This window comes from Pistacia vera, unplaced genomic scaffold (genome assembly GCF_008641045.1).
Source record: "Pistacia vera cultivar Batoury unplaced genomic scaffold, PisVer_v2 Contig134, whole genome shotgun sequence".
NCBI lineage: Eukaryota > Viridiplantae > Streptophyta > Magnoliopsida > Sapindales > Anacardiaceae > Pistacia > Pistacia vera.
This window is the reverse complement of record NW_022195402.1, coordinates 143,278-156,454: the sequence shown is the minus strand read 5'-3', so window position 1 is coordinate 156,454 and position 13,177 is coordinate 143,278. Positions and strand designations below refer to the sequence as shown.

At 33.6% G+C, this 13,177-nt stretch overlaps 1 protein-coding gene and 1 pseudogene across 1 annotated transcript; one reads left to right on the top strand and one right to left on the bottom strand.

Moving 5' to 3' along the window:
- Nucleotides 1-916: 916 nt before the first annotated feature.
- On the top strand, nt 917-3,370 carry LOC116122433 (COP9 signalosome complex subunit 2-like). The gene is made up of 5 exons (XM_031408280.1): nt 917-1,019; nt 1,417-1,657; nt 1,735-1,809; nt 1,891-2,025; nt 3,155-3,370. Exons 1-5 carry the CDS (start codon nt 997-999, stop codon nt 3,368-3,370), a joined length of 690 nt encoding a protein of 229 aa, XP_031264140.1. The 5' UTR covers nt 917-996.
- Nucleotides 3,371-10,071: 6,701 nt separating this feature from the next.
- LOC116122424 lies at nt 10,072-12,941 on the bottom strand (annotated as a pseudogene).
- Between the last annotated feature and the right edge of the window lie 236 nt (nt 12,942-13,177).

The following is a 13,177-nucleotide window of genomic DNA, read 5'->3' as shown; positions in this document are numbered from 1 at the left end:
TTTGCTGAAATTATTTTCTGTCTTGAGGCAAGTTATGATGTCTTTAGAGCCAAAATTGAAAGACTTGTTAATCCATATATGGCTTTAGGTATTATTATAATATTTTTGGCTTAGTAAAGATATTGATTCTGTTTTTGTATGATGTCATACTTTTACCTTTGAAAATATATTGGAATCTCCTTAATATGGCTTTGTTACTCATTTTAGTCTCTTGGTGTACCTTGTGTTTTATTCATTCTTTCTAAATATTGCATTTCCTTGACTTTGTCCCAGGCTTTTGTGCTTTTACTCCTAGATGCTTCTAGTGATGGAATTATAGTTTTGCAATTTCTTCTAGATTTTTCATTTTCAAGATATAATCTTTCAGAAGACCAATTCTGGATGATCTTATAATAACATTATAATACTACATTACATAAAATTTCAAATTTTTTCATAAATTTATTTTCCTATGGTATGTATTATTACTATCCTGTATATAATTGTTACCCCTTCTTTCATTTCTTTTAGTCTCATTGTGGATGTCTCTTCCACTGGTGTCTGGTGTAAGACATTGTTTTTTCTTTAATAGTTTAATAGTTTCTCAGCAAAAGAATTCCTTATAATTTTTTTCTGTAATGTAAAAATAAATAAAAATGTTGAAATCTATATTTTTCCAAAGTTTAACCTTTAGAAGAATCTGGGCTTGATGCTCTCTCTCTCACACACGCACATACACACTATATAATTTGGCAATGCTCTTGTTATTGCCTTCTTAATTAGTTCTTAAGTAGCATATCATTAGCTATTGCTTCTTTTTAACTGTCTGTCTCACATAGTTTCGGTCAAATGTGAAGGTATTCGATGTTGCCTATCTGCTATCCTGTTTTTCCCTATCTTTCTTTCTTTCTTATGTACTTCACTACTTTATAATATCTTTTCACCCTATTTTTCCATATAGGTCTGGTTGAAACGGATCCAGAAGGGGCACTTGCTGGTTTTGCTGAAGTTGTTGCCATGGAACCTGAAAAGGCTGAATGGTGAGTTTGTGTTTACTACTTAGTGAGGTTAGGACTTTGTTACTTGCTGCAGTAGGACTGATCTCTTATTCTTGTAGTATTGACAAATAAAATAACAGAGGCACCTAGCCATAGAAAAACCAACATGTTGGGGTTTCTGTACACTTGAGAGTAACATATATATGTCATTAGCTCATTTTACATATTAGTTCTTGTTTTCGCACTTTTGTCCATCAATTAAGTTACCTGGTTTTGTCTGGGATAGGCATGGGGCTAGGGGTATTTTATGTCTTATATTTTGTTCTCTTTGTTTTATTTAGTATTTACATATATATTGCCAAAGAATTTAATGCTTAGCTCAGGGCTTTGAGCCTTCTATCTCTAAAATTCAATAATTATGTTTTTCTACTATTTCCAGGGGATTCAAAGCTCTGAAGCAAACTGTGAAGCTCTATTATCGATTAGGGAAGTATAAAGAAATGATGGATGCTTACAGGGAAATGCTTACATATATTAAATCAGCAGTGACACGAAATTACAGTGAAAAATGCATAAACAACATAATGGATTTTGTTTCTGGATCGGCTAGTCAAAATTTTAGTCTCCTGCAAGAATTTTATCAGACCACTCTGAAGGCCCTTGAAGAAGCAAAGAATGAGGTTAGTAAAATGACATATGTTTTAGCATCAGAATGGTGCCTTTGCCAAGATGTAATTTATTCTCTGTTGTTTTGTAGAGACTTTGGTTCAAGACAAATCTTAAGCTTTGCAAGATATGGTTTGATATGGGTGAATATGGGAGAATGAGTAAGGTATCCTTTCTTTAATACCTTCTAGAATTTCCACTTTTATTTTGGAATGTTAATTATGAGAACAATTGTGTATACATCCAGATTTTGAAGGAACTTCATAAATCTTGTCAAAGAGAAGATGGTACAGATGACCAAAAAAAAGGAAGTCAACTTTTGGAGGTCTATGCAATTGAGATTCAAATGTACACTGAGACTAAGAATAACAAGAAACTAAAGGTAAGGTTTTTGCAACGCTTGTTTATGTGCTTTAGAGTCTTTACAAATGCTATTTGCACTTTTCTGTTTGGGTAAAATATTTTCTACTTTATATTGGTGTAACCTTGTATTTTCTCCTTTATAAGATTAAATCCTGATAAAAGATTGTGAATTTTTTAATCCATTTCAATAATTTACCTGTTTGTTTCTATAAAATTAAACAAGTAGCAGAAAGTGATTGAAAAGGGATTTTTAAATCTCAAGTCTTGTGGAATGGATTAAGTTTTTATGCAATGACAAAGACCTGAAAATAGACATTGAGGAATATTGATTTATTAACATCGTCTTCTCTTCTCTCTCTCGTGCTCTCCTTTTTGATATTTTGCTTTAGGTTATGATCCAATATGAATTAATAGATGTTGAAGCAAGGATAAAAGTTACTTGAAATTAAAGTTTTTTGAAGATGCAAGATAACATATGGATTTTCCAGGTCAAATATTTGTGTTATTAACTTAAGAATCCCAAGCTAACCTTTTTAATATGTTACAGGTTTTAAGATTGTCATTCCTTTGATGTAAATTTAAGTATTTCTGATCCGAAGTATCCAAATTTCCTTAATTATATTTTCTTTGAATTATTATGATCCAATATTGTCATTCCTCTGGTGTAAATTTAAAAGTTCCAATGTGAATATCTCTTAACAACAATGTTTGATATTATAACACCCATGTTACATGTGGGCTTGACAAAAGAATGAGCTTCACGTATGAAATAAAAAGTAACTCAAGGAGGACCCACAGTATTGATCAAGTATGGATTGGCCTTGATATTATGGTCGAGAAATGTACCAGAAAGTTATATAAGAGGTGGGAGTGCCTAATAGGTATATGTGGCCTTAGTTAAAATCTGACAACAAATGTGAGACTCCTTAAGATCCTCTCTCATGTGTACGCCTGATGGAAGAATAGTTTTGACATGAGATGGAAAACATGATGAGTGCCATAGTTTCTCTCTAATGATTTAGTTGAAGGCTCAAAACCTATTTTAAGGCACGCGGATTCTTTCTGATCACTGTTTTAAGATTATGTTAGTTTATGGTTTAATTTGCAATTGGGATTGAGCCGTGTTTGATGAAATGGATTAAATGCAGCAATTGTACCAGAAAGCACTTGCTATTAAATCAGCTATTCCCCATCCGAGAATCATGGGAATAATTCGTGAATGTGGTGGGAAGATGCATATGGCTGAACGTCAGTGGGCAGATGCAGCAACTGATTTCTTTGAAGCTTTCAAGAACTATGATGAAGCTGGGAACCAGAGGCGTATACAATGTTTAAAGTACAAATGCTTTCTCTCTTCTCTTTAATTATTCTATTGTAGTTGATAACCATGTTTTATGTCTTTCCTCTCTCTCTCTCTTGGNAAGGATTTATGAACTATAAAGAGATTTTTGTTATTTAAAAAACCTTAAGGGTGTGTTTGGTTCTAGGAATATTGGATTACTGGAATCTTATATTACCTTGAAGATTATAGGGAATCTTTAAGAAAATATGTTTGGTTAGTTGGTGGGTATGTTATATTAATATGTTTGGTTATGGGGAATAAATTGGTGGGTATGTTATTTAAATTACTACATTGCCCTCTTTTTAAATATTAATATAATATTATTTTTATTATTAATTTTTGAATAATTTTTTAACCCCCAATATTTCAGATTTAGCTAAAACACCCCCACTTATATAAAACTTTGCTTTATGACAAAATCACCCCCACCCCTGCCGCCGCCACCAGAAACCACTGTCGGAAGTCTCCGAAAGTCATCGTGAGTAGCTCACCGTGACCACGAGGCTCTGATATGACCGTTTCTGGCCATATTGATAGCCAAAAACAGCCATATCAGGCCAGATCTGGCCATTATTGCCTAGATCTAGCCACTAATGGCCAGAGATCTAGCCTGATATGGTCATTCTCAGCCATTAGTATGGCTGGAAACGGCCATATCGAAGCCTCCCGGAGCCTCCCAATGAATCTCAGTCATTTTTAGGAACTCCAGCTTCCCGACGGTGGTCCGTGGTGGTTGGCTCGTTGTCAACGGTGGTGGTCTGTGATTTGTTTTAAATATAAGGGCATTGTTGTCCAAAAACTTAATTAAATAAGGGTAAAATTGAAATGGTATGTTAATGTAAATTTATTTTAAAACAGGGGCATTATTGTCCAAAATTTTTATTAATAATGGATAGAATTGTAATAAAAATAAGATTACGAAGGTAATCTTCAATACCTAAAAAAATGAAGGTAATTAATAAAAATTTTGTTACAATAGATCTGGCCGCTAACGGCCAGATCCGTGGCCGTTAACGGCCAGGTCTGGTCCAGACCTGGCCGATAATGGCCAGGGATCTGGCCGGAAATGGCCAGAATAGATCTGGCCATTTCCGGCCAGATCTGGCCCGATATGGCCGTTTTCGGCCATCAATATGGCCAAAAACGGCTATAGCGGAGCCTCTTGGTCACGGTGACGTACTCACGGCCACATCGGCGGTGGTCGCGGTGGTTCGCGGGTGGTGGGGGTGAATTATAAATTAAAGTTTTATATAAGCGGGGGTGTTTTAGCTAAATCTGAAATATTGGGGGTTAAAAGAGTTATTCAAAAATTAATAATAAAAATAATTTTATATTAATATTTAAAAGGGGGACAATTTAGTAATTTAAATAGCATACCCACCAATTTATTCCCCATAACCAAACATATTAATATAACATACCCATCAACTAACCAAACATATTTTTCTAAAGATTCCCAGTAATCTTTCAAGGTAATCTATCTTTCCAGTAATTTAATATTCCCAGTAATCTAACATTCCTGAACCAAACGCCCCCATATTGTTTATTGACGGAATTCCATAAAGTAGATTAATACAGTTGATGTTTATAAATAAATATTTTTAAAATCCATATTTTAGTTAATTTAGGGGTCAATAAATGATCGATCTTTACTTAGAAGACATGCTCAATAACAAAACTTTTGATTGGTGGGTTCGGGTTTTGGTTACTATATCCAGGTCTCAAGTTTAAAATAAAAGATCCGATCTTGATGGACATTGATGAAGATTTGATAAGACATTGATATGACGTTAACTGATAAATGATATACTTAATTTTTTATCACTTTTTTAATATATTAAAATGAAAGCTTTTAGAGGTATGATAGTTTGTGTTGGAGTCTCGCATCGATTAGGCACATTCAAGCCTATTGAGTTATAAAAGGGGGTAATTCTCTTATTTAATAAGATCTTATTGGGTGAGGAGTCAGGCTCACCTCAAATTCTAACATGGTATCAGAGCCCAGATTCAGTTGAGTTGATCGCTTGACCAGCGGATGAGGAGTTAGAACATGTAACTATCTCTAATAACAGGCATGACCCAACATATGAGCTTGACCGTGAGGGGAAGTGTTAGAGTCCCACATCGACTAGGCACGAGTTATAAGAGGGGGTAATCCTCTCATTCAACAAGGCCTTATTGGGTGAGGAGTCAGACCCACCTCAAATTCTAACATGGTATGAGGAGTTTGAGCCAACAACTACCTCCATTAACAGACATGACCCGATATATGGGCTTGACCTTGAGGGGGAGTGTTGGAGTCCCGCACCGACTAAGCACGCTCAAGTCTATTGGGTTATAAAAGGGGATAATCCTCCCATACAATAAGGTCTTATTAGGTGAAGAGTCAGACCCATCTTAAATTCTAACAGTTGATGATTCGGAATATGTGGTATTCAAACAAAGAAAGATAAGCCACTATGAAAAAATTTCTTGAATCATAGAATAAACTCGAGTAGAATTCCCGCAATGTCATTGTGTAGCATACTAATCTACATGGAAAAATAAAAATTGTACATGAATTTTAATAAATGCAATCAAACAAATTACATGGCAAATTAATAACGAACACAGGAGGAAAACATTCACAAAAATGTTAATTTTTCTCCATGCATTGGACCCTTTGCTAATGGAAAAATGTAAGCAAAGTGGTTAGATCAATTACAAACCCATGCAATAGCATCTAGAAAAAAATTCTCAAGGACAATGTTGACAAGTAGAAATAAGTTATAAAACATAAAGCACTCACTGAAAACCCAAAAACCCCTTCTTTGAAAATTAGATGTGAATTTTCAAAGCTAATACTAATGTGAACATGATGACAAATTGCAAAGTTAAATGATACCTACAAAACAATAGGAAACTGATTTTCTTTTGGTTTATACATAGCAAATTATTTAATACCTCGACAAAATTACCAACTTATAGTGATGAAGTTGAGAGTTGAAATCTTCTACTGTAGATGATTCAGAAGGTAAAATTCTTACCATTCAAAAAAAAAATAAAAAAAATAAATAAATATGATTCAGAAGGTATAGTGCCAAAAGTAGGAACTTGATTTGCTTTTGGTTTATAAATAGCAAATTCTTTAATACCTCAACAAACTTTACCAATTTATAGTGATGAAGTTGAGTCACTACAATTACAAATGAGTCTCACTAAATTATTATTCTTAAACATGACTATTTTTTAGAAAGCGAATCAGTGTTTTAAAAATGGTTGATTTTTCAAAAATAATTAGGATTTTAAAAATGAATATGTAAGTTATTTAAGGTTCCTCAAATATATTTATGGTTTTAAAAAGGTTTTTTTTTTTTTAAGAAAAAATAATGTTTTAAAATTGGCTATTTTTGCAAAACATATTTAGGCCTTTATAATTGGAAAAATATTTACAGTTTAAAAATGACTACTTTTGCAAAATAATTTAGCATATAAAAATGACCCTTTTTGGAAAAAAAAAAAATAGGGTTTTGAAAATAGATTTTTTTTTTTTTTTTAATATAGAGTTTTGAGAATGGATTTTTTTAAAAGAAATTTAGGGTTAAGAGAATGAATTTTTTAAAAAGAAATTTAGGGTTTCGAGAATAGATTTTTTTAAAGAAATTTAAAGTTTTGAGAATGGATTTTTTTAAAAGAATTTTAGGGTTTCAAGAATGGATTTAAAAAAAAAAGAAATTTAGGGTTTAGAGAATGGATTTTTTTTTTCAAAAAAATTAGTAAAAAATCAATTTTTGAAACCCTAAATTAAAAAAAAAAAAACATTCTTGAAATCCTAATTTAAAAAAAAAAAATCCATTCTCAAAACCCTAAACTAAATTTAAAAAAAAATCAATTCTTGAAACCCTAAATTCAAAAAAAAAAAAAATCCATTCTCGAAACCCAATTTTTTTAAAATCTATTCTCGAAGCCCTAAATTAAAAAAAAATCCATTCTCAAAACCACTGTTTTAAAACCCATCTCGGCCTAGTCTGTTTAATCGGGATTCGAAAGCCTCACTAGGTCGGGTTTACATTTTTCCTATTCACCTAAAACCCTAGAATTTGGAATGATGATCGATAAACAATTAAAGACCGAGATGTTGGGGCTTTTAAAAAGAAAGTGTTGGTGAGTGCAACGGTGGTGACAGAGTTGATTTTTGGTGAGCTAATCGACTGGAAATCGATAAAATCTGGCAGTGGCAACAATCGGCTATTACCAACGGTTGGTGAGGCTAACAGGGGTGGGGTAAGGTGGGTTTTGGTCGAGAGGAAGAGAGGAGTATTTTTAGGGTGATTGGAAGGGTTGTTGATGCCAGCGTTGGTGAGATTTGCCCTAGAATGCCAACATTGACGTTGGTGAGATTTGACCGAAATTGAACCTATTTCAACTAGATCTTGGGTAGATTTTCAGGGGAATTAGGTCAAGGGACGATTGAAGTTGTATTTGGGGTGTTGTTGTCGCCAACCAGTCGCCGATTTGGGGGTGTGTTTTTAAGGAATCAATCTACCGAACGCAGTGGAAAAATAAATTTAAAGGATAGAACAATTACGTATTTACCAAGATCCGGGTATTGATTATATTGTTTACATGCTAAAAACAAAAATTTTGTACAAAATAAAATTATTCCATTCAAGGATTAGAAATCTTACGTTCGTTTGGAGACTTCTTCAAGTGTCTCTCCTTTTATTTCACTACTGATTTAGTTTAAAATTGCACGAATGTTGATCCACACGAAGATAATATGAAAAACTAACCGTTGTTTTGCTAGAACAACAAGATGGCTTTAAGAATCAAGTTTTTCAAAGAATCAAGAAGAGAAAAATATTTCTCTTCAATCAATGAATAGGACTTGACAGAGAGAGTGAGGTAGGTGGTTAGGTTTTTTTTTTTTTTTTTATTGAATAATGTTATATTGTTTTTAATTTAAGTTGCACTTATATAGTGCAACAATTAAAACCCTATTCCAATAAGGAATATCATGTGTTCCAACCCTAATTCACCCTTGCTACCAAATACCTTTTAATTGATATTTTAAATTTTAATTAATTATTATTATAATTAAAATCAATTAATATATATAAAAAATATATTAACATTTAATTAATAATAATAATAATCCATTTAAATATATGCGCACATATAATTAAATATAATTTTACTAATTTTAATTTTAATATTAAAATTAAATATAGACAACAACCTCAATAAATTTATTTGCATTGTAAGATTACTAAAATACTCTTTCGTCCTAAAAGACAAAAATACTTCTTTTATAAATTGATTCTTAAATTATCTTTTAAGTGTGTAACCCGTAGGCTCCTTATCATATGGGCATTGAGTAGTATCGCGATTAACACCAATTAATCGTCTCATTACACACATGTCAAGGTTGGCCCTAACAAGGTATCATGGCCATCCGATAGATTTGGATTCAGCGAAATAGCTACCTATCAATGATATGATTACCGTGCAATCAAACCTTTCATCATACGTTATCTCATCGAAGCTGAGGTACAGAAATAGTGTCAACCTCAGTTATTCTTGATATCTTTGTATTTAATTATTGGACCAATGACCGGATAAATAAATTTGATTGAGCAACAACTCAATCTCATTGTGACCATAGATTTTGTGTCATTGTCATTTACTGAATTGCACAGTGAGATAAACTTCTCCCGTACTCGGGAGTGATAAATTCTTTGTCGATCCACCATAGTCTTGATACACTCCTCGATGTAGCCAATCACTACCGTATTGATAGCTCTGAATAAAACTACGTTAGACTTACCATCTATATGGAATCCTCTGGTGGGTTAGTCCAGTGAACTTGCCTCCAGCAAGCACCCATGCGTTGCACCAGGTTGTCGGTAAACAACCTTGACAAGTGAGATTAGTCATTGTCTTTCGACAGGGTCGTTCAACACTATGATAGCCTCACCGTATTATCTGCGTCCTTAGTCAGAGTAATACTGGGGCTACAGACATTTCTAGAATGACCACCATATGTGATAATATAATTCTCATTATCAAGATTTGAAACACTTGATACACTCGTCACGGTTCCACCATCCTAAGGATATATATCGATACATATAGTTTATGATTTACACAATATAAAATAAAATGTCTTTTATTGATTAATAAACATTATGTTCAGTTGCAGGAACACAACCGAAATTACAAAATATCAGAATATTGACATCTCATTCAAGACAAGCCATTGCCCAGTAACAAATTTTTTACTTATCTTTGTTATTAGAAGACAAAAGTTAGTGCTTTCGGGTAATATAATCTTATCAACAAATACTGAGATCAAACGGACCATGAAAGACTTAGCAAAATGCCCCAACCTTGATGATGCCAATAGTAGTAGGGTAAGAACGCACAAAGAATCCAAATGGAATTCGGAAAGCAATTGGCATGGTTAAAGCTTCCTGAAGCTTAGTTACTTTTTTTTGAGCATGGTAGAATAACTCAGACCGATTCACCATAACATCCATGAGGTGATTAACTTTTAACGGTTACCATATAAAAGTCAAACACTGATTTCATCAACAGAAAAAGAACCAGCCAGAATGTGGTCAAAGGATATTTCTCCAAAATAAGGTACAATATTGACCAATGACCATTGTTTCCATTCTTGTTCCAATGACTGCATTTGCAAGTCCCATTGAAGCAACAAATTGTGAGTTGTGACACCAGTAATTCAGCCACAAGCATAGCACTCGTACGGAATCTAACAAAAAATAGTGTATCATGTACATGCAGTAGATTATTTCTTCCTCAACTTGGAAAAAAGAAAAAAATTCTTTAGGTCACTCCATTACCAATAATAATTGATCCACCAATCGGACATATCTAATAAAGCAATTATTTCCAATTCCGGTCCAGCCAGAAACAAAAAAGTAACAGAAATTGGAGGGATGCTAGTTGACAACATCAAGGACCAACTTGTAGGACTTGAGAACTGACCACCTCAAGCGCAGGTAATAAGCAGCTTGAAGCAATGCCAATGACAATAGAAATATCCATTTAAAACCCATCTGCATTAGAAGGCATAAAATTTTAGGAATAACTCAATATCAAATAATGTTTTTTTGGGGGTAACTTGATTTAAAAACAAATGTACCAGCTTCCTCTCTTCCATTTCTGGTTCTGTTGCCCATGATAAAAATGACACATCTTTTCCCATCTGCATCACAATAACAAGGGTAGAAGATTGAGCTTTGTACCACAGAAACATCTATATAGTAAGCTTACAACTAAGAACGTCTACCAAAACCTAAGGCATTACATCTTAGAAGAAAAACCAACCTGAGATTCAGTTGCAGGGGTACCATCTTCATACTTGATGGCACCATCAATAAGCATTTTAGGCATAGAAATGGCTCCCCCAGGGAAGTAAGGATTATAGTGCAATCCTTCTCTAATCTACAATAGCAATTGTAAATAGATTGTGGTTAGGAAGTGAAACGATCATTATCCTTTATTTCATCAAAAATACAAGTCATAATCTCAACTGCAAATAAGATGCAACCTCAATAAATACATTAGATGATATTTAGTAGCACTCCACTTTTAAATACATAGTTTTATGACAAGATATAAGTACATAGTTTAATGACAAGATCTAAACACCTTTAAGTTTGATAACACACCGTTACCATCAAGGCAGATTGGAAATTACCCAAAAAAGATAGAAAGAAAGAAAACAACCCAAAAGTGTATTGTAACAAACAAGAGAGCAAAAAAGAATAGCCAACTGAGCAATAGTGTGCTTTATATTCATCTGGTTAGCAGCTAAACAAAACTCCTCTTGAAAGCTCAAAAATAAGAAAACTTCCTAAATGAAAATATATAAATATATATATATTGCTTGAGAAGAAATTTTCTATGGTTGTGACAGAGAAGTGAGCTTAATTTATCAGCTGGAAAAAATGACTGGTGGTCCAGGCCAACCAACCTCATAACATCTCAAAGAGCTATTATGAAAGATAGAACCCATAGAAAGGCAACTTTAATGAAAAAAAAAAAAAAAAATTAAGAGGGGGCCAAATTCCTGCCAGCTTTAACACATCTTTGTTTTTGGTTCTCCTTGTACCATTACAGTCAACCATGTCTATACTTATGATAAGATATGGAGAATTCCACAAAAGCATAACTTAAATGCCACACGCCAATTATGGAAGCCGGGAGTTAAAGAGGCTTGGCAGCAGAATTTACCATAACACCAGCAAGAGGATCACAGTAACCAGTTAAAAGAGCAAACACATAATTCTGACCATTGTGATGAGCTTAGAAGGAAAAAGAGTAAGATTTTTCCCGGATAGGAAATTACATCTTTTTTTGTTTAATACCGGAAGATAGTAATTACTTTGGTAATAAGACTCAAATCTGGAGATATGCCCCTCCATTTGCAAACCTAGCAGCTTGCTCATTGGCATATGGCTGAGGAAAACGATCACTGAGTTTACCAGGAAATGTAAACATCTCACCCTCATCATTAGGTCCATCAACCACCTCAATCTCAGTTGCCATTGGCTTTGTTTCCTCTTCTGTATATGTAACTCCCACCAAATCATGGTATGATATTAGTGACACAGAATGGCAGGATGCACATACTTGCTGGTAAACCTGGTGACCACGCCGAATCCTGAACATTGAAATTTGATCACAAAAATTACAACATGTAGTACCGTCAAACTAAATATTACTAGCAACTAAGAAACAAATAATATCACAATTTCTCTAATGAAAGATTCTAAATAGATAAATTTGAAAAGCTAACCTGCCTCTGAATTTAAATGATGTAGAACAGACACCTTGTTGTCTAAATATATATATTGAATGTTTCTCTTTCACTCATAGCATGGAGTAACAGCAGCCACAAGTATAGTACATGTAGGGCCATGTAATTTTTTAACACCACCAGAATGTCTTTCAAACAACGATTAAACTAGTAGAATAAAAGAAAACATTCTCACTTACAGTCACTACAAGCAAAAGAGTAAGGCTAAAGCCTAAACATAATGTGAACCCTGATATTGGACATAGCATGAAGATATATAACATAATTGATGGTGAATATAAATATTAGGGAACAATAAAAAAGCGATACTCAGTCAGGTTCCATTAAACTAGAACTTTGCAAGTCAACTAAAATTTGCAAGTTCAACAACGAATTTTACAATTGCAAAAGGAGGCCCTAAACTCACGAAGCATAGTCGTATGAACTAAGAATGCCTTCATGAGGCCAGGGATGGTTTGGACATGCCAAGCCATGCTCAGCTTCATCAACAGGTGCTATTGTTGCAAAACTCAAAAACCCTGAAACACCAGCACCAGGGAGTGCAAATGTTTTTAGGAACTTCATACCCACAGATCCAACATCTTCATGAAATTTCTTAGAATAAAAAAAGGATAAAGTGGGTAACCCTGGCAAGATCACATGCATAAACTATTAGGTATAGCACCAACGACTAATTATATATTCCACTTAGCAGCAAAGTATAAAGGTCCAATCAATACCACCAACTCTGATCGACCTTTCCCTTTACTTACAATTTGGGCTTTGGTTTTGGCCCAACTCACCCAATACGCTAAACACCACTTATCCTAAAAAATTTGATGCGTTGTTACTACAATATGTAAATATAGCAAGTATACTAGTCGTACAAAGTAATAAAATGATAAGTGAATATCGTTTCCATGAGGATTAATTGCTAAGCACTGATTTTCCTATTTGTTCTCAAGTTAGAGAAACCGAAAGTGTTTGGATTTATGGGAGAATCTAAAACTAAACTAAAAGTAA

Bases quoted from the DNA above. Each gene is read 5' to 3' on its own strand.
- LOC116122433 (XM_031408280.1), top strand. From the start codon at position 997: ATGGAACCTGAAAAGGCTGAATG. The intron at 1,020-1,416 runs GTGAGTTTGTGT...TACTATTTCCAG, and splicing joins GAACCTGAAAAGGCTGAATG to GGGATTCAAAGCTCTGAAGC. The intron at 1,658-1,734 runs GTTAGTAAAATG...GTTGTTTTGTAG, and splicing joins TTGAAGAAGCAAAGAATGAG to AGACTTTGGTTCAAGACAAA.